General features: G+C 28.4%; 1 protein-coding gene and 1 long non-coding RNA gene across 7 annotated transcripts; both read right to left on the bottom strand.

Annotated features, from left to right (window-relative positions):
* Positions 1-13720: 13720 nt before the first annotated feature.
* LOC150032087 (uncharacterized) lies at positions 13721-18892 on the bottom strand. The gene is made up of 4 exons (XR_016525481.1): positions 18753-18892; positions 18477-18563; positions 17549-17603; positions 13721-14212 (listed from the first exon to the last, which is right to left on the bottom strand). It is a non-coding gene; the product is annotated as an uncharacterized LOC150032087 (long non-coding RNA).
* Positions 18893-19396: 504 nt separating this feature from the next.
* On the bottom strand, positions 19397-22814 carry LOC120068292 (protein WVD2-like 3). 6 transcript variants are annotated; one of them, XM_039020012.2, is made up of 7 exons: positions 22597-22814; positions 21117-21645; positions 20778-20866; positions 20593-20686; positions 20421-20492; positions 20144-20254; positions 19397-20022 (listed from the first exon to the last, which is right to left on the bottom strand). In XM_039020012.2, the coding sequence occupies exons 2-7, from the start codon at positions 21639-21641 to the stop codon at positions 19732-19734; spliced, it is 1182 nt and encodes a 393-aa protein (XP_038875940.2). In that variant the 5' UTR covers positions 21642-21645; positions 22597-22814; the 3' UTR covers positions 19397-19731. The 6 variants fall into 6 exon arrangements, with proteins under 6 accessions (XP_038875940.2, XP_090164761.1, XP_090164759.1 ...); XM_090308635.1 differs by having other exon boundaries at positions 20593-20683; positions 22597-22794; XM_090308633.1 differs by having other exon boundaries at positions 21117-21675; positions 22597-22755.
* Positions 22815-27269: the final 4455 nt, after the last annotated feature.

Below are 27269 nucleotides of genomic sequence, written 5' to 3'. Positions count from 1 at the left end.
TCAAGCCCTAGAATAAGCCCTTAAGAGAGCAATTTATCTACTTACCCCGGCATTGGGGAATGAATGAATTCCATCTTGTGTAGCTATGTTCCCAGCATTCTAATTAGATGAATTCTCAAAATGGTAGGCTTATTGAGTCGGCGATCTGGCCACTCTTACCCATACAAATCAAAGGAATGCCTTCATAGGTAGGAGTTCACAACTCACTCAGGATTCAGATCATCTACCTTATATTCTAAGATCGAGAAGTCTGCTTTAGTCCATAAATGGACCGATTAAGCTTGCAAATCTTTTGTTCTTGACCTTGGGTTATGAATCCCTCAGGCTGCTCTATATAAATGGTCTCCTCAAGATTTCCATTCAGAAAGGTTGTCTTGAAGGAACCTGTGAAGGCCCTGAGCGGAAACATGGATCGTCCCAATTTTTTAATTTTACACAGAATGCAAAATTACAAAAACGAAACTATGCAATAACACAAAATTAAAATATTTACAACATGCCAAAAATAAAAGAGAAAAGGAAAAAAAATAGAAATTAAGGTTTCAAATCCCTTACCTTTGAAGATCCGATCTTCTTCACGAATTTCCTCTTCTCCAAAATTGGTCACATACTGTCACGAACTAGAAACCCTCGAACAATCCAAATGGCCACCACCAATTAGAGCCTTCTATTTCTCTGGGATGAGAATACAAGGAGTTGTGGGCTCTTGGGAAAATTGGAAGATATGGAGAGATTAAGAGGAGAGATCTTTTTAGAGAATTTTCTCATAGTGTTTTGTCATTCATTCTTCTGTGAAGAAGATGAAGATGTGAAAAAACAAAACTCACTCCTCACGTTCTTCCATCAGAGAGAAAAAAGAGGGAAGGAGTTACAAATCCCTCCCATAAATTAGTTTCAAAATCAAAATTAATTTAATAAAATAATTTAATAAATTATTTCAATAAATTAATATATGTGTGTGTGTGTGATAACCACCTTATCATATAATATATAATAAACTATATGTTATATCAAATATAATACATAACCTATAGATTTGATATTGTATCAGATACAATATAACCTATAATTTTAATTCTCTCAATAATGCATGAAATTTAATATAAATCACATTTATACTAAATTTAGTTATGTGAATCTAATTCACATAATTTATATTTGAATCATATTCAAATACTTATATTATAATTATCAAATACATTATAGTAATTATATCATATATATAATTAAGTAAAATTAATTATATCACATATAATTAATTCCCTCAATTAATTTGAACAATTCAAATTAATCCAAAATTCATTCTCATTTAATCCCTATTGAGCTACAGAGGGGACCTCATGAACCTGTAGATTGAAGCTTCAATGGTACTTGAATAATTAACTAAACTTCTTTAATTAAATTATTCAACATTCATTAACTGTCGAGTACTCCACTAATGACCGACAACTGCATTATTCGTACTACAGTTATATATCTATGTCCATTGGATATAACCAGTCAACAGTGCGATGACCCTTTATAAATTTCTCGTAAGTACAGCTAGGCCAAAATTACCATTTTTATCCCTATAGTTACATCTAACTTCTTAAGTACCACTAATCCCTATAATGAACAATAACCCATAGTCCAACTATGACCAAACTTCTCTCGGGCCAAGAGATGGTGTGGCGCCGTATTGTTTAAACCTTGGAATTAACCCTTAAGGGAGAAATTTATGTACTTACCCCAACATTGGAGAAGGAGTGAATTTTGTCTTGTGTAGTTATGTTCCAGCTCCCTAATCAGATAAATCCTCAAAATTTTAGGTTTATTATGTCCACGATCTGACCACTCTCACCCATACAAATCAAAGGGTCACCTTCATAAGCAGGAGTTCACAACTCACTCAGGATTCAGGTTATGTCACCTATAGTCATCCTGGTATGTATGTCTTTATTATAAACGATGTTATGTAATGAGACTAATCATTTCGTGATCTAATTTTATACAAACTTCTTTGTATAGAATACCCCCGCTCACAGGTCTCCACACATGAATGATTAGGATTAGATCATTTGTAGCACTTTTCTACAATTGTAACATCCATAAAGCAGGTTGTATTCGTAGTGTCACCAAGATAAGGTATCCAACTTTATCCATCTACTACAAACCATTTAGGTTATCACTTAAACATGATCCACTTGTATGTCTCTACATACATATTTAAGCTACAGATGATAATCCTGGATGTTAGTTCATTGGTTTGTGGGTTTAATGTTGCTAAATGTCAAATAAAAATGTCATATTTTATTAAATAAATAAAATGTTTGTACAATACAATTACAAACTATAGGATCCTAAGAGATTTATGGCATTAACCCAACATAAATATTTTCATTTGGATTTGTAGAAAACAAATCATGAATATCTTAAATTGGTGTAATTATGACTACAGTAACTTAACACACTAAGTTTAATATGAATTTATTTGAAAGAATTGAGTTGTTAAAGTTAAATTTGAATAATTAAAGATAATGTAGGAAAATAAAACACTTGATCCACAATAGTGAATAAAAAGTTAGAGAATCCTGAAGTCATTTGAATTTTACATAATAATGTAGAAACTTTGTGAACCTTCCAATTTATATGTTTAAACGAAGCTCTAGGTTTTATTTTATTTTATTTTTAACTATGAAACACACATCGTACAAATTAGATAGAGTGATCATGGATTTTAGGTAAGATAATTTCCTCTCCGACCCGCCCACTAAATGTTATTATAGGTCTCATAAACTCAAATGTGGTGAACAAAGAAAATATATATTTTTGAATATTTTTTTATAACTTATTCTTGTTTGTGCACAGTTGTGATATACTTTTTGCTCATATTTAGTGCTTTGTAGATATGTCCCTTTTAAGTATAAATTATTGCTTTTGTTAAGTGAAAGATTTTTGTTCATAATTAAAACTCTAGAAGTTGAAATATTCCTTGAACTTAATCCTTACTTGTAATGCTCAATCCTTATGTGTGTGTGCTTGTAACGAGATCACTGTAGGGGACATTTGATACATATATACTCCATGTACAGCATTTATATTTAATAATAATGGTTATAAGTACAGTATCTCTTCTTCATCTTTTATAGTTAGCTTTCCAAGTTTGATTAATTTTAGAATGGATAAGTCTTCACTTTAGTCTCTGTTCCCATAAACAAGTTCTTACTGATTTTGTTTAAAACAAAGATTTTCTACTTCCTCTTAGTGTTAACTCTTCAGCCACTCCTCTCCTTCCCTCTCTCTTTTTTAGGTTTCAAAGAAAGTTCTTGGCTACAAAGTTGTTTGGAAAAAAAAGGTAAGTTTGCTTTGTCTTTGAGATAATCTTGCTACATATTTCCATGCTTTCTTCTATAAATATTTATTCTAGGTTGTTCTTTGACTACAACATAACTTTTGCTCTATCTTGAATTAGCTTAAAATTGAAGTGGAGAAATACTTGCTCTTTGTGAGTTGTTTTCAACCATCGTACCTATTTTATGTTGATTTGATTAAATAATCGACGTTGATTGCAAATTTTGACAACTGTTCCTGTTTCTTTTGCTTTAATCAATTTCTTTATTAGTTCTTATTTTTTATTGTACTGCAACTTTCTGTGACCTCTTGTGAGTTAATTGACCTATTTATTTGGATATGAATGAATGAAAGAAGTATTGAAGATCTAGATAGCAATGTTAATAATGAGGTTTCAATTGATATTCTCTGAGAATTTGCAGCTTTCTTGCTGTTATGACTTACTTGGATTGAGAAATTTTTGTGGTTACAATATGCTACATTTGAGATTTGCACTTATTTATCTTCATTTACGTTTCTGTTGTGTATTTGTTTTGGTATTCCAATATGGAGTTTTTGGTTTTTGTTGGAATCAGTCTGTTTCCAAGACTTTACTTTTCATTAGTAGTGTTTCGATTCACATCAAGTACAAAACTATGACTACCATACTTTAATCAATACTATGACTAGTCGGAAAACAAATTAAAGAAAAATAAAGCCTAATTTTGTTATTGTTTTGAATTTTAAAAGTGAAAATTCTTGTTATTTGCATGTCCTTCCGACAAAGTCTTAATTAGTATGTAGGATTGATCTATCGATTGTTTTATTTCTTTATTTCTTTATTTTAATAATTTTTCTTAACTTTTTTTTATTTGATATTTTTTATATGTTGATGGACTGCCAATGCATGCAATATCTTGATCACAAACACAACTATACTGAAATTATTTAGATTTTGATATCGATATATTTTGTAACTCATGAAGTTTATTTTGTTTCATCCAAGTCTATAGTACTCATTACTATATCTCCTTTTTGTTCGGTCATATGAATTTTGTAATAATACTTATTTAGATGTATATATATATATATATTATTTATATTTATTTTATTGATTATATATAATTATTTTTATTTGACTTTAAATGTGTAGAATAGCATGAAACACAATGATAAGAACATTATGAACATATTCGAGAAGATATAAAAGATGCAATAATAATACTGATTGAAGCTACAAAAAGCTATAACAATTTGTAGGCTAATTATAGCTCTCATTAAATAAATAATTATAGCTACAAATAAATGTTATAATAGATATATAACAACCACATATTCTTGTTATAAAAATACTTTTATAGATTGTTTAAAATGTTATATTACATTTTACAAAGAGTAAATATGATATTTAAAAATTATATTTATAGCATTTGCAGAATGCTATAAAAAGTTGTGCATTTTATAGCATTTAACAATTGCTATAAAAGGAAGACTTTTTATAAAAGTATTTTTCTATAGAATTTCGACATGATTTTGCTTAAAACGCTGAAAAAAATCTATGATATTGTTTTTTCAAAGCTATCGTAAGCCTTTTTTTTTTCCTGTAATGTTATACAACGTAGTCTTGTGTTAAAATTATAATAACAATAAAAAAAAAAAAAACAGAGATTAAAAAAAGTAGGTGAAGAACTAAGACATCCTTCCATGACCATTTAGGCCTTGTTTTAGGTTTTTGAAAGTAAGCATGCTCCTCTCACTCCTTACGATGATTTGCATATTTCTTAAATACAAGAGTTTAGTTCTTAATGAAATTTTAAAATGAAATACTTAAGTGAGACCAAAAATAGTTGTTTATAAAAAATTTAGGAAAAATTCCTTTTTGGTCCTTAGGTTCTGGTTTAGTTTCTATTTAGTCTCTAGGTTTCAAAATATTACATATTTAAATCCCGTTTGGTAACAATTTGGTTTTGATTTTTGTTTTTAAAAATTAAGCCTATAAATGCTACTTCTACCTACAAGTTTCTTCATTTGTTATTAATCTCTTACTAACAGCTTAAAAAACCAAACCAAAATTTAAAAAATAAAAAAAGTAGTTTTTAAAAACTTAATTTTGTTTTTGGAATTTGGTAAAGAATTCAAACATTGTACTTAGGAAATGTACAAATTATTGTAAAAAATAGAGAAAATGTGTTTAATTTTCAAAAACAAAAAAAAAAAACAAAAAATGAAATGGTTACAAATGGGGCCTTAGTTATTAAACTTTGAGTTTGGTTTCAATTTAGTCTATAGATTTCAAAATATTATAATTTTACCCTTGACAATTGAGTTTTTCTTCAATTTAGTCCTTATATTTCAAGATTTATACTTTTAACATCGATTATTTACTAGAAACTCATTTTTCATCTTTAATGTTAATTTTTTTAATGCATTAAAAGAATTATAATTAATTAACTTTTACTGTCTTTTTAATAATTTTTAAAATTAAAATTAAATTTTCAATTCATAATTATTTTTAGTTAATTAAATAGAAATTGACGTGAATGATTGAAAGAGAATTTATAGTGAAAAATTAATGTTAAAAATGTAAAAAAAAAATATGAAATTCGAGGACCAACCTGAAACAAAACTCAAATTTCAAGAGTAGAATTATAACATTTTAAAATTTAAAGACTATATTGAAATAAAACTCAAATTTAAGAATAAAATGTATACAATTTTAAAATATTGAAACAAAATAGAAACTAAACTCAAAAATTAGGGAAAAAAATATATTTTTTTTTGTCTCAAAAACTTAAACTAAAATGAAAGAAAAGAAGTTCAAAACATAGACTCTATGAACCAAAACTTAGACAATAGAAAATAAAATAGTACTCGAACCACCTTTTGTTTTTTATTTACTTCTTTTAAATGTTATTATTGATAGATGGAAGTGGGGAAAAGGAAAAAGCTTAGGACAAATTATATAGCTATTTGAGGGAATATAAGTACAGAAACTCACGTATTTTTTTCAAATGTTACTATTAATTTACAGTCTCTTTTTCTTATTAGATCTAATTTATTAAACTTTCATTTACTTGCAAATTAGGCTTTATATTTTATTGGGTAATAATTTAGTTTTTATACTTTTAAATCTATAACCATCTTAGTCTTTACCATAAAATTATTATTCGGATTAAAGGAAATTTCTTACATAGTTTCAATGCCTTTGCCCAAAAAAAAAAAAAAGACTTACATAGGTAGATCAATAAATTAATTAAGAAAGCAAGTACGAATCACAATCGTTAATGTCTCATTAAATAATCATTTAAAATTTAAAAAAATAAGTTTATTAACAACACTTTTACCTATATGTATGTATGTTTTGTTATTCACTTTCCAAAAATATTTTTAAAACTAATCCAAACTTTGAAAACTATTAACATTTCAATTTAAGTCTAATAAATACTTTGCTTGTTTGGCATATTTTAAAGTTTAGGAACACAATATAACAAATTTTAACCACTAATTTTGTATTTGACTAGTATGTGATTTTTCTAATTAAAAAACTTAGAGATAAGAGACCAATTGTATACAAAATTGTTAATTACTTATCTATTATATATTATTTTAAAAAATTTAAATGTCTTTGTCAAAATGGATATAATTTAACGATATTTTTCATATATATTATTTTGTTTGAAATTTCAAAGGTCCTTAAGTGCTTATTGTCACATTTGTAGTACCAAAAAAAATGTAATTGACACAATTTTAAACACTATTGGATAATTATTTAAATTTATGCTAGTGGTAGGTAGGCCTATTATTATAATACATTACCAAACCCATTAGAATTCGTTACATGCATTTTTTTTTTCTTTTAAAAAGCGTTTCTCATCATTCACATGGGCGTTTTAAATTTGTTTGAATTATTTGATTTGATGGCTTTCGTTGCCATTTTTCCAGGAGATATTTTAAAAAACAAACAAACAAACAAAATTAATTTTTCTTTTGACTTTTCCTTTTCAAAGTTTGAAAATAGTTGGAAAATATAATAGTAAAGGAGTGCATACTTTCGAATAACATGGACACTTTTGATTGTGAAGTAAAGCGTGACGGTAAATAGTGAAGTTGCTACCAAGTAGTGAGGATGAAGAAGGAGCTCAAATTAGTAAAGGTAATGGAATTACCGTCACACGTGGGAGCAGCTAGGTTGCTGGGTTAGGGGTAATACTTGGGTGCACAACTCCTTTGTGTTTACGGAGTTGTATAAACAGCCACAACGGTAAACATGTGAGCCCTACTTTTATAAATTCGACGTGTAATGCGACCTAAATTTCATATTTACTAAAAATACGAAGGCTAAAGTTAAGCTATTTGAGTGGTTGTCAAACACTCCAAATTTTTCTAAAATTATTTATTTTTTAAATTAAACACTTAAAAATGTATTAAAAAAACATCCTAAATTTTAGATTGGTTGAAGTAGACTAAATTTAAATAATAATAATTAAAAGTACATTAACTAAAATAAAATGAAATTCAAACTAAGAGATCAAAATAATATTTTATCTTTTTATCCAATCTTGAGACAACCTCACTAACGCCTAATGGCTAACTACGTCAATATAATGAGGCCTTTTTTCCTTTAGGGTTGTTTGGTTTAAAATTTTATAAATGCTTGAAAAAAAGATGCATGAGAATAAGATTAATGAGAATAAACATAGTTGTGTTTGATTGTGCATGAGAATGTTATTAAAATTGGAATGAGACAAATTGTGCTTGTATTTATTATATAAAATAATAAATACAAAATTAATCCTGATGATCTCATATGATTTTAATAGATTAATTAATAAAATATTAATGAATTAATTATAAAAGAAATAGAGAAATTATAATGGATAGCAAAATAGATTGGTATTTAGCAAACATGTCTTAGAGATTTGTAATTTCGTACACATAGCTAAAAACTGAAATTTAAATTTTTATTTCTTCATATTTCGATTTTACCCTTTTAAAAAAACCCAAGGTGTGGTCCCTATTTTTCCTCTCTCATTTTCACTAGATTTGTTTTCTTCTCTTTCTTGACTCCAACCACACTCATCCACAAAGATTAAATTACGATTCTTTGTAGAAAAAAATCAAAATTGCTCTGTTACCACTATTGAAAAATTAGAGTAGCTTTGATGCTACTGTTAAGAAAGTAGAATTGATGGGAAAAAAAATAAATATTGTAGAAATAAATCGATATCTCAACATTTGTTAAACAAAAAGAAAAAAACTGAAAATGAGTGTGAAATTCAGACTTCTTATTGAAGTAGGATAAAAAATTAGTGATACCCAAAATTGTGATACTCAAATGACACAAATTGTGTCATTATGCTTTTAATGCCAAAGTGAGTCCCCACATAAAACAAATGCATTTTTAACCATTTTGACCCTTGATCTTTGAAAAACACATAAAATGTATTATGCAACAATTGAGTAATACTAAGCAAGCTAAGTTTTGAGATAACTTTGGAATATATACAACATTGGATATTTTATTTTCACCTTGCTTAGTATGTATGACAACAATACCGCCTTCAACTAGCAGTGTCTCACCATGTCCAAGAACCACTTTAGATTGTATAGATCTGTCAATCTAGCTAAAAATAGTTATATTTCAGCCATATGTTAAGTGCATCCGTTGTCAATAAGCCACGAAATTGACACTTTATCATCAAAATGAGATGTCATAAACAAAAAAATTGTTTCTTCATTGTCATCTGTGCAATTTGCTTGTTCTTGAGGATGTTCATTTTGGTTTCTTTTGGTATAACAAAACTTCTCTGTATGGTTGTCCTTGTTGCAATAATCACAATGGTAGACTTTCTTATTTTTGGACCAATAATTTTTCTCAATGTGGTTGGTCTTTTTGTAATAACGACGAGGAAATTTACCTTTCTTTGATGCTCCTCCTTTTCCTTTGCTCCCTTCATCTTTAGTAGTTGTTTGTCTATCATCTTCTGCAACAAGTTTTTTGCCGAATTGGCATGGAATGCATCCTCCATTTGCTCCTCATTATACATTGTATCCCTTTGTTCATGGATTTGTAATTTGCTGATTAGTTCAACTATAGAGAAAGTTGTTAGATCAGAAGATTCCTCTATAGCTAAGATCTTTGACCCAAATTTATTGGGAGCACTAACCATTATTTTTTCCACGACTCTTTGATCTGGAAACTTTTCACCAACTAGTCTTATCTGGTTTACAATGGTCATCACTTTTGTTGTGTAATCCCTCACAATATCTCAGTCCTTCATTTTTAACATCTCAATCTCTCTTAAGAGTCAACAGTTTGACAACTTTCACCCTTGCACTTCCTTCAAATTCCTCATGCAATTTACCGCAAGCTTCTTTTTTCGTTTTACAATCAATAATTTTAAAGAATGTAGGATCTAATAAAGCAGCATGAATCACAGATAAAACTTTAGGCTTCTTCAATTTCTTCTTTTCATGTAGTCTGATCTGATCCTTTTCTTCCAGTGGTTGAGGATTAGTATCAATTGAAACCAAATGCCAATTGCCTTGAGATAGGATTGCATTTTAACAACCCAAAACTGATAGTTTTCACCACTAAAATGTGGAGGAGAGAAACACTAAAATTGGAAGACATTTTCAAGTACAAAAAAGGGGAAAAAATCACTCTAAAAAAAATTGCAGGCCTTTAAATCTAAGGCTCTGATACCATTATAGAAAAAAAAAAAATCAAAGTTACTCTGATACCATTATTGAAAAATTAGAATAGCTTTGATGCTACTGTTGCTAAAATAAAATTGATGGAAAAAAAGTAAATGTTGCATAAGCAAATCAATATCTAAATGTTTGTTAAACAAAGAGAAGAAAAATGAAAATGAGAGTGAAATTCAAACTTCTTATTGAAGTAGGAAAAAAAAATGGGTGATACACAAATTGTGATAATCATGTGGTACACAAAATTGTGATACATATTTTATATAAGATGTCAGTTTTTTATAGGAACAAAGGGTAAATTTAATAAGTTACAAATTAAAGACATATTAAAAGCATAAACTCAAACAATAAAGTAAATAACTTCAATCATTAAAATTTGAAACTAAATGTAAAAATGAAAAAACCCATAATTCAATATATTCTTTGAAAAAATTATGGGTACTTTCTCTTTAGAGAAGTTTGGGGCAAAGAGTTTGTTATTATAGTCCTAGATTATTATAGTTTGGTTATAATAGTTTATGTTTGGGATGTAGATTATTTTAGTTCGAGTTTATAAGTAGGCGTTTGAAGTGTAAACTGTTTTAATTTGAGAAGGAAATATTAAACACGATAGAAAATTAAAAAAAAATGATAAACGTAAAATAGTAAAAGCGATAACAAATAATATAACAAATAATAAAAAAATGATAAATGTAAAATAGTAAAAACATAGCAAATAGTATATACAGTAGCAAATGTGGGTTTTAAAATAGTATTGACTGTGACTAAATACAAAATAGTATTTACTATAATAAGAGATGGTTACTATAGTCTTAGAATAATTCTGGTTCCAAACCTACTTTCAAACATTATTTTGTTTTACTTCTTTGTTCCTTTTTAATGTTCGTCAATTTTCATCTGTTTTTGGAGTATTTTCTTCTTCTTTCTTTTGGATCACATCTTAAATTCAAATATATATATATATATATATATATATCATTTGTGCGCATTATCAAAGACGAACAAAGTGTAAAACCTGTTTTCTCATTTTTTTAATTTAGCTGCAATATTCGTTTTGTATCTTTGCTGCAATTTACCGTGAGGATGTGCTCGGAGCTGAGGCCATTTATGCTCTTGGATCCTTCAAGAGCAACGCTTGAAGGTCTCTCTCATAAGAAAATATTGTGTTTTGTTTTGGATTTTAGGGTTTTTTTCCCCTAAGAAACCGGTAAAATTGGAATTATATTGTAATTTTTAAAAGTATTTATGAAAAATATGGTATTTTTAAAAATATTTAGAAAAATATTGTAGTTTTGCAATAATTACATTCTTTTCTCTTCTCTTCCAATTTCCAATAATCTTCACTCATGACTCACATTTTATTATCTTTCTTCTTTTCCTTTCTCTTTCTTAAACTAATAAGTTAATTCAAAAAATTCATTTATATATCTTTCCTTAGATAAAGATGACTTATATATCTTTAAATATAATGTGAACACAATTAAAAATTATAGCAAGATCTAAAATTAATCAAATATTGTAAATAAAACAAACTTTATGGTTTGATGCAATTAGAAATAAAAGCTAATATATAATTTAATAATTACTAATTACTAAATTAAATTGGTAACACTTACACACATAAAGCTCAAATTAGTAATATTACAATTTTACACTTAAGATTTGAGTTTTGTTTCGATTTATTCCCTAGACTAAATGATTTACATTTTTTATCATAATTAATCTAAAATAATTAAGATGTGAAATTTTAAATTCAATTTTAAAAGTGATGAAAAACAGTGAAACTCAATTAATTATAATTCGTTAAATTTAATTAAATTTATTAACATACATTAACATTAAAGACAAAAAAAATGGGTATTCAATGGAAAATCAATGTTAAAAATATAAATTTTGAAATCTAGAGACTAAATTGAAAGAAAACTAAAATATCAATGGTAAAATTGTAATATTTTGAAACCTATGAATTTATTTATTTATTTTGATTTCAATAAATTTTCAAACTTTAATTTTAACCAAAATATCATTATTTACTTTCAATGATAAAACAAAGTATTTAATATGGTATTTGCTTAAAATAATTTATTTAATAGATTAAATGTGAAATTACCTATGATCTCCCTATATCCACCGTCAACTAAAAGGGGTAAGAGGAAAAATCAAATGAATGGTACCCTAATAATCAATCACTAAAATATGCTAAAAGGGAAATCTCATGTTTGTTCTCCATAGTCCCTTTTAGATAGCATACATAAATAAAATAGATTATTATTGTTATTTTCTATAGAATTATAAAATAAATACAATGTTAATTAAAATGTATTGTCAATACAATAACTTTATTATCAATGCAATAACTTAATGTTTCTCATTGATTTGGGTTGGTTTGGGTTATTTGAACGAAACCCATAAAGTTTTCATCTAATTTAATTAATAATTTCATTTAAATCATATTTAGATGAATATCTCTCACGTAACCTATAGTTTTAATTCAATTAAATCAAATCAAATTAATAATTAATTAATCTTCCAATTAATTAATTACTAAATTAAATATCATAATTTAATTTAACCTACATGCGAGTCATATTCAATTGTATTTACCTCTGTATTCTTCAGTACTAGTGCTCACAACCTTTTATGGTCCAACTATTAAAGAGAAACCCTCTCGGGGTCAGTGAGAAGGTAGGGACCCTTTGTTCAAGTCTCATAGACACCGGGAACAATCATCTACTTACCCTAAAATCGGGAATGAGTGAAATCCATCTTATATTATTATGTTCTCAGCTCCTGCTCGGTCTTGTCCCCAAAATGGTATACATATAGACTCTTTAGGCTCCATAAATATAGATGTAAAAAATATAGAGTGAAATCCAAAATGATAAACACAAAAGTGTATACATAAAAAAGATTACATATATTTTAAACACACTAAAAAAATACTTATTAAACACAAAAGTGAAATTGTATAAATTTTTAGATATTTTACAAAAGGTTAAAAAACACTTTTGGTTCCTAAACTTTCATGAAAGTAACCATTTATTCTCTAAACTTAAGTGTTGGTGGTTCTACTAGGGAAGGTTGTTCTTTTTTTTCTGTTGGCTGTACTTGGTTTATAATGATTGAGTCCTATACTTTTAGTTTTATAACAATTTAACCCCTTGACTTAATATGTAATAATTTGATCATTGTATTTTCAAATTTGTAACAACGTAGTCCCTAACATAGAAAAATTCATCAAAATTAGATGTCAAATTTTATTAATTTATTATGTAGATATTTTAATATATAAAAATATTGAGTCTCTAATTTGTTCATCGGTTTATTTATGCAAAAAAAAAAAAAAAAAAAAAAAAAAACTCATTAAATCTTAACACTAATTTCTATAATAGAGACTAAATTATTACGAAATTTAATATACAAGAAACTAAATTGTTATATAGTAAAATTTAGGACCTAAATCATTCCAAACCAAAATTCATTGACTAAATTATTACTTTTACAAGAGTTTATAAACTAAAAAGTGATTTTTAACCTTTATAAAATTTGGAGATCTATTAAATATAAACGTTATATATTTATTTGATACAAATATAAAAGTTGAGAGTATAATATATATTGCTTGAAACAAAAAATTAAATAAAGTTTTTTATAGTTGATATTAAATTAAAATATAGTTATCATAAACGAGAAAGAAAAATCAAAGAAAGAAAATAAGGCTATTTAACCCATTTTGTTCATCAAAATCGCCTCACAAAAGAAAGAAAAAAATGTAGGTCGCAAGTTTGCGCCTGCCACAACCTATCCTCACCACCTGCCACAAAATCGGCAGGACTGACGGCAGCAGCCAATTTTTTTTTTTCTTTTTTTTTTTTCATTCAGATCTCTCTTACAAAAAAAACAACCATATTTCCATAAATATTTTGTAAACTATACTTTTCTAAATAGTTTTTTGAAGTACAATATTTAAAAAAAAGATCCCTAAGAAACCCATGCTTTTATTCCTCGGCTGGAACAAGGAAAGAGGGAAAAACAGAGAGAGAAACAGATTTATTGGCGGTGATTCACATGATGAAGACCGGCGATTGGACGTACGGCATGTCTGCGACGATTGACGAAGATAAACGGCAGGGGAGACGGAAGGGTGGCCAACAGTGAATGATGTGGAGGGAAAAAAGAGATGTTGGAGGATCTGTTGTGTGCGAAGAAAAAGAAAGTTGGCCTTCTTTTTAAATCTAAATTTAATATATTTTATATAAAGTGTATCAATAATATATATTAGTGTACCATTATAAAGTATATCAACAGCATAAAGCAATGTATCAATAACAAATATATCGACAATATATTAGTAAAGTGGTTCAACTGAATAAACAAATACATTATTATCAAGTTTATTAACAATATATCAGTCATGTCACCAGTATAAATGATTGCATCATGATCAAATGTATAAATAGTATATTAGTTAATTAAGTTCATCAGTAGTATAAAAAAAGTGCATCATCGTCAAGTTTATCACCAACATATTAATCAAGTGTATCAATTATCAAGTATATTAAGTTTATTAGCAGTATAAACGAGTGTCTAGTTAACAAGTTTATCTATAGTATATCAATCAAGTGTATATCATGTATATTAGTCAAATGTATAAAATTTATCAAAATAAACAAGTGCACATACGACAAGTATACCAAATATACCAAGTATATTAACTTAAAATAACTAACACTATATTAATTTTTAAATTAAAACTAATAAATAGTTATAGTTTATATCATTGTTTACAATAATTTAGTATATTTTTATCCATAAAAATAAATCGAATAAGTATATAGTTAATTTATTTATTTATTACAATCAATTATATAATTTTAGTTAAGTAGAGTTCAATATTATTAATTATAAATTTAATATGAATCCATTAATTATAATTAAATAATATAAAAATATATATTTTAATAATCAATATACAAAAATTGGTGTAAGAAAAACAGAGCAAAATATGATATATTAATAATATTAATAATGAAAGTGAGTAAAAAATATTAGAAAAATATTTTATAATCAAGGAATGATACTGATGAATGATCTAATTAAAATTAATCACAATATATTATGTATTATTATAAAAAACTAACACCCTATTTGATAACTATTTCATTTTTTATTTTTGGTTTTAAAAACTATGCATATTTTCTTTCCATTTCTTATCATATTTGCATCTTTTATAAGTACAATGGTTTAATTCTTAACTGAATTCCAAAAACAAAAACAATTTTTTAAATCCTCGTTTGATAACCATTTGATTTTTTGTTTTTGTTTTTGAAAATTAAACTTATTTCATCAACATTTCTTTCAATAATTTGTATCTTTTTTAAGTAGAATGGTTGAATTCTAGCGAAATTTTAAAAACAAAAACAACTTTTTGAAAACAACTTTTTTTAATTCTCAAAATTTAACTTAAACAGTAGATAAAATGTTCATAGACTTAATTTTTAAAAATAAAATAATTAACAAATGGGACCTGAGGAAGAAATTTGGAAGTAGAAGTAGTGTTCAAGACTTAATTTTCAAAAACAAAAACAACAAAAAAAAAAAACAAAATGATTATCAAATAGAACTTAATTAATTAGCCATTTTGTTTTTGTTTTTGTTTTTGAAAATTAAGTCTATGGACATTACTTCTACCTCCAAATTTCTTCATTAGACCCTATTTGATAATTATTTTGTTTTTATTTTTATTTTTAAAATTAAGCTTAGAAACATTACTACCATATTAAAATTTCTTCCTACGTCAATATTTTATCTTTCATCGGCAACCTTGATGTTACCTCAGACGATGATAAATACTTATTCTTATATTTATGGACATAAAGAGACCAAAATTAAACCATGCTTCTAAATTATAGATGAATATGGACCAAAAATATTCAAATCAAACAAGAATAACATAAACGGAAGTGAATTTTAATTGGAAAAGAAAAAGAAGACAATTTAGACTTGTCTATGATGACACGTGATTTATCAATTTTTAATCATAATATTTTAAATTCGTCAAATTCAACTCTTAACTTTTGTCAAAATGTTGCAATTTCTACAATTTTCACCGACTCACCCACTAATTTTAATAAAAATAATGGTAAAATCTTTGTGAACTCGTCCATTTAAACAATATTATGGTTTGTTTGTCATATTTTGTATTTTCAAATAACAAATATGTTCTTACCAAACCATCTAAATTCTATTTTTGAAAACTATTTTTTGATTATGTGATTTAAACCATGCAAATTCTATAAACATTTATATTTTCATTATATCTAAGTTTTAAATTTTAAAATGTATAATCATAAAAACATTTAGAAATACAATATATCATATTATAACCTCAACTCAATTTTTCAGAACTAAAATATGTATTATGTAATGTAATATAAATTATATAATGTTACAAAATATAATTATACGAAAATTTTTAATATAAAACATATTCATAACTAAATTATTAATAGTTTATTGTCAAATAATATTTAGTAGTTTCATACACAAGTTTTATAATTTATAACTAATATCAAATACATTTTGAAGGTATTGTTTAAATTAAAATCTAGTTTGAATTTGTTACCAAATAAATATCTGAAAACATGAAATACAACTAGATCATCGAATTCCTTATTTTCAAATTTATATTTTCAGATTCTCTATCAAACAAATTTAAAATTTTCCAATAATTTAAGTTTTGAATTGACTAACTTTGCCAAAAATTTACTAATTTTAACAAAAATTTAGCTATACTAGAAAAACAAAAACAAAAATTCAGCCACAAATATCATCCCTCTTTGAAATACTATCAATTTAAATAAATAAGCAAAAGTGAATTTTAACATGCCCACATGCACACCCACCCACAGACCCGGATGAGGAATATAATGCTCATCCTTTCCCCGTCTAGTCATCAGGGAAAAAAATCTCTCTACTCCTCCATTCACTGTCCAATGGGAGATTTTTTATCCCATTTGGTCGAGTCCACTCAATCTCGACCATAAGGTTAAATGGACATCTCTAGGTACAAGGACTAAAATTTTGAAACCAAAGTAAAAGGACTAAAATGACACTTCAACCTAAAAAATTGCACAAAAATAGTAGAAAATTATAATGAGGAGAATAGTAATTGAAATAAACTCCATAGACAAAATATGACGTTTCCTTCTTCGGCTTATACATATTTCAGTCCGAGTGATGGAACACATTCTCCAGAGAAAGTTAAAAATGGAGGGAGAGAGATGTAAACTTACTTGTTATGAACTAGGTGAATGAGAGCATGCTAAGTTAATTGAAGAGCTGGCGAGAATGAAGCCTGGTCCGAGATCATTCGGATGAAAGATTCTCTGTTTGAATTTATTCATATGAACAATCTCAAACCAGATTCCATTCTCCTCAACAATTCTAGAGAAATAAAGCATGAGAGCATGGCAATGGTTCTTCGTGAGAAGTTATATATAATATATATATATATATTCAAACTTACAGATTTAGAGGTCAGTGGCTCAGTTGTGCACTCCAAGGCATGCTTTTTTCCACACCTACCAAATCAAGCTTTTCAACTTTAAACTAAAAAGACAATCAAATCAAAAACAACAAAAATAGTAAGACTGTGTTTGTTGAAATTGTTAGGGAGGGACTGCGGTAGTTCAACAATAAGCTTAGCAAGGGTTGGCTAATCTAGACAGCTGTAACTATACAAGAAGATTGTTTAATAATTAGATGCACTAGTTATGAACCAAAGACGTAAAGAAACGCTGGATAAATGTTATGAAAACGGCATGATATAGAGATGGCAAAAGAAAAAAGAATTACATAAAAATGGATGGATCTTACGTGGAAGGATAACATTTGCGAAGAAAAATGTTGATCAAAAGGAAAAAAGAACTTGTTATAATAAAGAAGTGTAGATTTGTGTACTATTTATTATGAAGTATTCACAATTTCTCTACGTATGTATATGTGAACTCAAGCTTATTAGATTATTTTGAATGTCATATTTCTCATGTCAGGGCATAAAGAAGTAAAGGACGAATGAAGAATTGTCATTCATTAGGATTTGGAACGGCAAAGATATCAGTGGCAATTTGGCTGCATGCAATCAAAACAATAAACACTTTTGGAAGGATCAAATACAAACATATGAAAGTACAGGAAAGCACTGCCCAAGAAATTTGGGTTTGCTTGATCTATATTTGATCTTTTTTTTTGTAAAAGAATGAGATAAAAAAAACTTATGTAATATATTTAAGTTTGCAGGTTTTGTGATTTGTTTATCTATATTGTATAAGTATGGAACTGATGCAATGTCAATTTGGAACCTTACAATTCTAAAGGTGTGTGGTAAGGAGGATCTAATCCTGATGTTTTTAAATCACACATACGCAGCCTTAAATTCAGGTGGAAAATGTTACCTTGAAGTTGTAGCAAATTTTGGGATTGTAGAAGGGTAATCATGGCAGCTGCATCATTTTCTTTATGGAGCCCTTTTCTTTTGGTAACTGTAGAAGTTTTAGCTGTAAGACTAAGGAAAAACATTGAGTTCACATTTCAGATTAATGCAAGTCCTCTACCAGTGGAGAAACGATAGAAGCCTTCAACCTATTAATAGAACATTTCGAGAGAGATTCAGAGATCTTAAACATGTTATATGTTATATAAGAAGCAACGGAAAAAGGATTCTCTTTTACCTTAGAAAAGGGAATCAAGAAACTCGTGAACTGGATGTGTCATAAAAGACAATTGATAATCGAGATGATAGACTAAAGATATCTCCTCTTGGCTGTGGAGAAGATGACCCGTGAGGACACTGGTTTCTCAGCTTCTAATGTTGTGTCGAAGTGAGATTAGTTCAAGTTTGTTCCATGTTTTGCATTTATATATGTTCCCTGTCAACACTATTATAAGAAAAAAGGGGGGAAAAGCAACAAGGCAGGCAAAAAATGCTAAGTACACTTACATGTCTGTTTCTTCTCTTAAAAAAAAAAAAAGTAGACTTACATGTCAATAATAAGTTTTAACTTCTTAATCTTGAATTATTCAGAAGTTAACAAACCTAACTCGTGAGCTAAAACGCCCAGGACTTCTTCAAGTACATGGAATTTTGAGGCTCCAACCCCTAAATTTCACATATTTTTGCTCTAGCCCATTAAGTTCTTCTATCTTAATTTGTGAAGCAAATATATTTTCCAGACAGGGAATCGGGACATCTATGCAACGCACCTTGTTTTGCTTTCTCAGCCGTGCATGTCAATAACTGATGAGCAAAAGTCCTTTATCGTCTAATAGAAAGCAAAATTAGATTCATAAGCAATGGAAATGTAACATAAAGTGATAAATCCACAGGAACAATATCCATTTTTATTCTCAAATTGAAGTCTCGAAACAAGAATGGTCAATGTATAATTTACGTACAAAAGGAAGTAACAAAGGAAACAATAGCTCGAACCACATCTTAGTAGATCTTCTTTCTGTTTTCCTTCTTTCTTTCAAGGGGAGGGCCCTTATAAGATAAATATTTTATCTGGAAGTAAAATGTTTCCGCATTATCAAACGATATAAATTACATAAATTTACATTTCATAAATTACATAAACCACCGCAATGAACTCTTGAAAAATGCTAGACATAGTAAGCATGATAGAAGAGACTTGGAAGTTCGTCACAAACTCAAGACTGGACAGAAATATTCATATTCTTTGGACCATTTACATCAGTAGGAATCACCTCGTGAAAAGCTCCTCCTTGCTTCAGCTCGTTTTCTACAAAGCGAAAGACATTGCTCTGATCCCCAATGGAATCCAATGCAATAATATCTCTGTTGTAACTGCTTGTACGGCTACGGCGGCCATTTCCCTTGCCAGAACTGACTTTTATCTTGTCTCCATATGATGAATGAACAGCATCATTCGAACCCTTACGTCGGCCAAGTTTAGGTGACTTAGCACGAGTTGGTGGGAGCTGGTACACAAACAGAGTATTATTTATAATAATTTAAGCAGAGAATGAATTCACATATTCCCAATAATATGCTCTCTGTTTGTCAAGATAATGTAGGGGCCACAAAATTTGTAACAAGTACCTTTTTCAGCTCAGCCTTAGGAGGAGGCCCATCATGGTAGAAGCTTGGCATTGGATTTGCTTTGAATAATAAACTCTTTCTTAGTTGTTTGATAGCGGCCTCGGTCTCTTCCTTAAAATTTTGGACGATTGATGAAGATGTCAAAGAAAGAAAGAGAATAACTTCAGAATTTTCTTCAGGAAGAAAAGGAAAGATTTGCAGAAAGTGACGAGGGAAAGAGAAAAAGAAAAGGGGGCAGCAACAAATCCTCCTCCACCAGAGAGAGAACAGATATTACCTTGGACCTCGTCTCACACTCAGTCTTCTCAGCCACCAGAGCCTGGAGTTTTTCCTCCAATTTCGAATTAAACTACATAAATGAGAAAAAAGGAAGTAAGAATGTGGGATATAGATTATTATGGAGAATGTTGTGTACAAAGAACGATAGGATGGACTGCGGGTGGTCATACCTCCTTTCTTTTCTCTGCACGCTCTGTGCATCTAAATGCAGGAGCTGATGCAACAGTAATTCTGGTCTTAATAGCCCGAGATGATGCTGCACTGCTACCAATCAATAGGCAAAAATCAATTTTAGAGCAAATGGAGAAGGTTATATCTATTAGCAAACAAAATAGTATAAAGATAAGAAAGATACATGGAAACTACCGAGCAGGAATCTTCCTCATCAGCATGCTTCTTGTTAGTAGGTTGCAGTGGCTTCCTCAGCACCCTAGGTGATGCAGGCTGCAGGAAGTAAAAGCAAATTTTTTGAGACACGTATAGGTACAACTAAAACCAGTATTTCCTGAGCCACAAGGCCCTACATGCTAATTTTTACGAGTCAATAAAATAGTTTAGTATTAAAAAAAATAAGCATCCCTTTAAGAGAAAGCAGTGTATAAAACAAGTAGGTCTTCGACCACGAGGAATTGAATTATACACATCCTGGGAACTGAGTTAAACACTAGTAGAATTGTGTTCCATTAGAATGTACCTGATTTGATTTGGCCTTTGCAGGCCTAACATTGTTTTTGGTAGATTTTTCAGTGGCGATAACATTGGGAGGTCGAGTACCACATGAAGCACGCTTTTCTGTTGCTAAGGCAAATGGCTGCGGAACAGTGTGTCTTGTACGAGCATTTCCAGCAGAAGATTTCAATGAGTTCACAGTTAAAAGAGACTTGTCATCATTCTTTCCCTCCTGTAGCACCTTCTCCTCCCGTCTCTCTTTCTCATTATTCAAGCAGACCACATTTTGCTGTTCGTCAGGTTTCTCTGAAAGGTGCAGTCCAGGAATCTTGATTGATTTTTCATTTGTGCATTCCTTCACTTCATATTCCTTTGCTTCGCTTCCCTCTTCTGAATTGCTGATATCATTTATTTCGCCAAAAGACTCCATGACATCTTGATGACTGAGGCTATCTTCACAAGATGAAACGTGAGGAACTCCTCCAGCGGAATATGTTATTACATGATCTGGCTCTTTGTCCATGCAAATATCTGTACCTTCCATCTCCATAATACTGCAATGATGAAATTTGTGACAATGGCGTCTATAGGATCAAAATTTGAATTAGTACACAACAAACCAACTCTACAATAGAATCAAACACATCAATGCACATACCTGCTGCATATATAAGAAAATCCAAGGTTATTCTTATTGAAAACAATATTTTGAGAGAAGGGAAGAGAACCGGTGCCACACTAATTTGCCATTTGCATAAAAATGAAACTTATGATGTTAAATCTCCACTCACCTCAAAAGTTTAAATGGATGGGTAATAGTTCATTAGTTATATCAATATTTTAACAATCCCTCACTTGTAGGATTGAAAATTTATAGAAGGCTCACAAGTAGAAATCAATATTAATTAGAGTAGAAATGACATTACACGGATTCAAATACAGGATCTCTCAATCTGATACCATCTTAAATCATCGATGAACCCAAAAACTTAAACGGATTCATCGCAAGTCACAAGAATTATTTTCTATAATAACTACAATGATCAAATATCTGATCACGCCATAAAAATAAATTTAAAATATAGTTAGATTCATAAAATGCACACATAGGTAGTGGATATTAACTTCAATAACATTTATCTAACGAACATCGTAACCGCATATACAACTTTTCAAATGAAAATACACTCTATGACTGAATTCAGAAAAGTAGATTATGATGATCGACTAACAAATTAGAACGCTACAAAAACACCACAATAACACAACCTCTCAATCATCAAGAAATCATACATGTATCCAGTATCAACTAATCATTTTCAAAATTCAAGAAATAGATTAGAAAACGAAAGCAACAAAATGTAGGAACTAGAAATCAAGATGACCTCTACACATTCCGGCAGTAAAACCAGTGGATCGAGAGATAGCAACCAGATCTAACTACTACATCAATAGCAAGAAACATTATGCAAAATGTAGAAGAAGAAGGAGAATCGAAACGATACCTGTTGATTGCTTGGGATTGTATTAAGGCATCAGAGTGAAGTCGCGATTCCAAGAACGGTGTTCGGAGTGCGTCCTGTTTCTGTTCCTTGTTTATATAAACCCATTGCCGCGTCGGTGCCGACTCTCGTTTTTTAACGGCGCCATTACCCGTTTTTTTCCTTTTCTTTTCTTTTCTTTTCTTTTTTTTAATTGTTTTTAAACTTATTTGAAAACTGAAAAGGATGAAATTTTATAAATTATATTTGTTTAATGAAATGTAACTGTACTTTTCTTTTTGTTTTTTTATAAAGTATATAATATAATATTGCCCTGCTTTGAAATGGACCCCGTAAATTTGAACCTTATGGTATGGGAATGCTAAAAGTGAAATTTTCACTTTTCAACCAAGGGTTCAAATTTGAAATTTTGAAAAATAACATTTTTAATTGTTTTAGCGCCTGAAGAAGGGACTAACATTTTAAATAGATTTTGTTTTTAAAAAATTGGGTGATTTAATTTGAATAAACAGGATTGAATTTAAATGAATGGTAAAAATGAATGTTATTTTTTAAAAATCAAATCGGAGATAGATTATTTATGTTAATGTACATCATAGTTGGTCAATCTAAACATAGTTTAAACTATTAAAACCTTCAATTAAGAGACCATAAATTTAAAATATTAGGACAATCAAGCATTCTTGTTCTTTGTCTTGGTGCTAACAGATTATCTTTTGTTTTCATAATAATTTGGGGCCCTTAGTTAGATTCTTTATTGAAGATGGACGTTTCTACTTAACATGGTTTGATCCTTAGTTGTCAAGACCATGTTATCCAGTAATTTGGTATAATGGTTATCTTAGATGTTGATAGTTATTTGTGTGTTAAGGTGTTTGATTTTCTCCTCCAAATGGTTCTCAGTTCTAGCCACATGTAGTTTGACTCCCTTTTTATTATAGAGTCTTTTCTATTATCAATATCTATGAAACCTTATGTCTCGAAAATCAACAATATTTTAGTCAGACCTTCTTTAGTTTGGAGTTGATATTTCTAGCTAGGAGATCATTCATAGCATGGCTATCAGTACGTGACAAGTTGCAGACAGGGGACCATATATATACAACATTGATATATTGTTGTTCTGATGTTTGTTCTCTCTATAATAGCGAAGATGAGTCTCATAACCATTTATTCAACGGATGTCCTATGAATTAGGATATATTTAGGGAAAAGTTACTCCATTAGGGTGGATCGTCCTCTCCCATTGGATTTTAATGGATCACAAAGCTTGACAAGATCTTTCAATAGAAAAGTGTATGTGATGCAAGATTTGAAGAATGACTTAGTGTACGATCACCTATCATCTTTTTCATGAGCTATTTTGATGTAGAAGGTGCTACTTTACAGCCATCTCTAAGTTATTTTTCAAGTCATTAAGTTTGGTGTGCTCCTCTATTATTCCTCATGGCATGGTGAGGAGTTGTTTGTTGGTTATCCCAATATGGCATTTTTTTCGGTGAGTTAGTGTATGTTTTTAATTTGTAATTTGTAATTTATGAAGTTTTCGTTTGCGCTTAAACTTAGATCATGAGGTCTTCCTTTCGTTTTACAATTTTGCAAAAATCAATAAATAAATAAAGACTAGAATCTTCTATGCTCTCAACCAAATTTCATTAAATTATTCATTGCAATGGAGTCAATAATTATTGAGTTGTAATGTTGACAATGTATATAAACAACTAGTATGTAAGATTACCAACAAATCACATCATTTTGATTATTTATATGTAATTCCCAACATGAAATATATATATATATATTTCATTAAACTGGTGATTATACCAACCAATGAAAGAAAATACTTGACACAATATTTTAATTGTTATGAACCAAACATGTCAATAAATATGCAGATATAAAAGGTATCCAAACAAGATTCAATTATTACACCTAAAAAATAACAATATTGTAATAACAACATAATTTGAGGGAAAATATTCCCTAAAAGAGAATTGGTGGTGAATTATATAAATAAAAAAAATGTAAAAGAATTATGTATGGATTTCTAAAAATAATTGAAGGATTAGTTGAATTATGAGTCTTTAAACGGAAAAATAAAGGGGGTTAAGTAGATGAGAAAGGGGCATGTGTGTAAAAAGAGGTCCATGTCTTAACTAAAAAGTAAAGAAAGAGAAAGATGTTGCATCTAAATAATTGATTAGGCCCCATATTTGATTATTGCTCCTTAACCCTTTTGATAAGGCCTTATCAACCTCCAATTAATTAATTTTCCAAACCCCACTTCCCTACCTTATACCACTTTTATAATTATCTAATTATCTCATTGAAGGATAACAAAAACAAGAAAAAAAAACTACTAAAATTTCTAAAGCTTATGTAATTAATTAATATTATATATGCAATGGAATATTGTGCTTTTGGCTTCTTCTCTCTTTTTTTTTTTTTTTTTAATATAATTAAGTTCTATTATGATCAAGAAGCTTTACTTCAATTGGTAAGCTTATCAAGATAAGAATTGCTTGAAGTTTGTCCTTCAAAATCAAAATTTTCAATTGTTCTATCATGTCAATTGATTTGAAAATGTTTAATATCTTATACTTAAAAAAAAGAATGTGTCTAATATTTTAAAATAAAGTTTAAATAACATATTGTTTTTTAGGACAAATATTAATTTATAGTTCTTGAACTTTAGGGTTTGTATCAATTTAAACCCTAAAATAATAATTATATCAATTTAAATCTTAAACTTTGGGATTGTTTCAATTTAAACTCCAAACTAATAATTGTATTAATTTAAATCTTAAAATTTCTTAAGTGCATCAATTTAAACCCTAAACTTTCATAAATGTATCAAATAAAATATGATGAAGGATTTAAATTGGTACAATTAATAATTTAAGGAATAAATTGATACAACTCCCAAAGTTCAAAAGTATAAACTTATATTTGCCCTTGTTTTTATATATAAATATATATAAACATAGTGTTCATACCCTATAAATTTTTATGTTTACAAACATAAAAATGTTATAATTAAGCTCATTAGAATATTGTATTTACCATCTAAATATTAGAAGTTCAAATTTCTAATTTCTTATGTTAATGTGTTGAGGAAAAAAAATCATTCAAGATTCAATCAAATTGGTCCTATCCACATAAAAGACGTCAAATTCTTTGAAAAAGAATGGTTAGGTTCTCATATAATAATTACAATAAAAGAAAATCCATTAAGAGATAAAAAAGTTGGACATGATTATACCTTATTATATATAAATATAATGTTTAGGTGACAACAATAAAATAAGCATTGACACATATGATTGAAATATATAATTTGATGCCAACTCTCATGTCTTATCTAAAATGGGATGACATATTTAGGAATTAGGATCCAATACTTATAGAGGAAACATAAAATAAAATAAATAAATAAATAAATAACCAATGTTTGTTATGGAAAGCTAATGGAGAGATTCGAAAAGCATATAAGATTAGGAGAGAAGGAGAGTGGATGGGGAACGGAGGGCGGTGGCGGCCCCACCGGCAGACGGTGGCTCAACCGCAAGCAGAAGGTTCAAAGGGAAAAGCTAACCACCGCACCGCACCGAAATAAAAAGATAAAGTAAAAAGATATATATAATGATTGAAGTGAATAGTGAGTTGGCAATAATTTGAGAAGAAGCACATTATTATGTAAAAAAATCTAGTATTTTGGTAGCATCGACTCCTTCTATTCATTATTTGATACGTCATTAAATAATTTATTAATTTATTTAATTGAATAAAGAAAGAAATAACTTCAACTACAACACATGTAAAAATAGTTCATAGCTTAACTAACAAAAAAATTATTTTATCAATTTTGAGTTTAAATAATGTTCCGTCTATCACTCCATATATTTTAAAAATTAATACCACACATATTATCAAAAGAAAAGAAAAGAAAACGTCAATGTTTAAATTTATGCTCAAACAAAAGATGTCTATCTATGTTTTTTTTTTTTTAAAAAAAGAAAAAATTCAAATCGGCATAGATTACTTTTAAGATATATTAAAAGTAAACAATTAAAATTTGACATATAAAAATATATGGTCTAAAAATAAAAACGAATATTTGAAAGCTGATCAAAATATTATTTTAAAATTTTGGTCAAATTACACATTTAGACATTGAACTTTTAAGTTTGTATCTATTTAGTTCTTTAACTTTAAAAAGTGTCAAATAGATACATAAACCTTTAATTTTGTATCCAATAAATTTTAAAAAGTGTATCTTTTAATTTTCAATTTTCAATTTTGTATATGAATTATCAATTGTTTTGTCTAATAAATTATTGACTAATTCAACACATTGAAATTCATGAAATTATTGGTCATAAAATAAAAAACTTAAGATTCCATGGGTTGAATTTTAGAAAATTTTAATATGTTATGAATTTATCCATAATGACATTCTATTTCAATTTACTCCTTCAACCAAATTACACCATGTAATATAAAAATTCTTTAAATTAAATAATTTGTTAAGTCCTTAAATTTATTTTTGTCACTTTAACCAGTGTTGGATAAATCAATAATTGTCCGACACGTGTTAAAATTAGTGAGTAAATTCTAAATAAATTTAAGGACTAAAACAAATTATTTAATTTAAAGAATTTTTATATTATTATGGG

The sequence above is a fragment of the Benincasa hispida genome, chromosome 12, assembly GCF_027475165.1.
Source record: "Benincasa hispida cultivar pf3 chromosome 12, pf3_genome.v1.1, whole genome shotgun sequence".
Taxonomy (NCBI): Eukaryota; Viridiplantae; Streptophyta; class Magnoliopsida; order Cucurbitales; family Cucurbitaceae; genus Benincasa; species Benincasa hispida.
Note: the sequence above shows the minus strand (reverse complement) of the source record. Positions and strands in the feature narration are given on the sequence as shown.

Coding starts and splice junctions, on each gene's coding strand:
- LOC120068292 (XM_039020012.2), bottom strand. CDS start 21,641: ATGGAGATGGAAGGTACAGATATTTGCATGGACAAAGAGCCAGATCAT. Junction 20,867..21,116: donor CAAAGGCCAAATCAAATCAG/GTACATTCTAAT, acceptor TACTTCCTGCAG/CCTGCATCACCTAGGGTGCT. Junction 20,023..20,143: donor CTAAGGCTGAGCTGAAAAAG/GTACTTGTTACA, acceptor TTTGTGTACCAG/CTCCCACCAACTCGTGCTAA.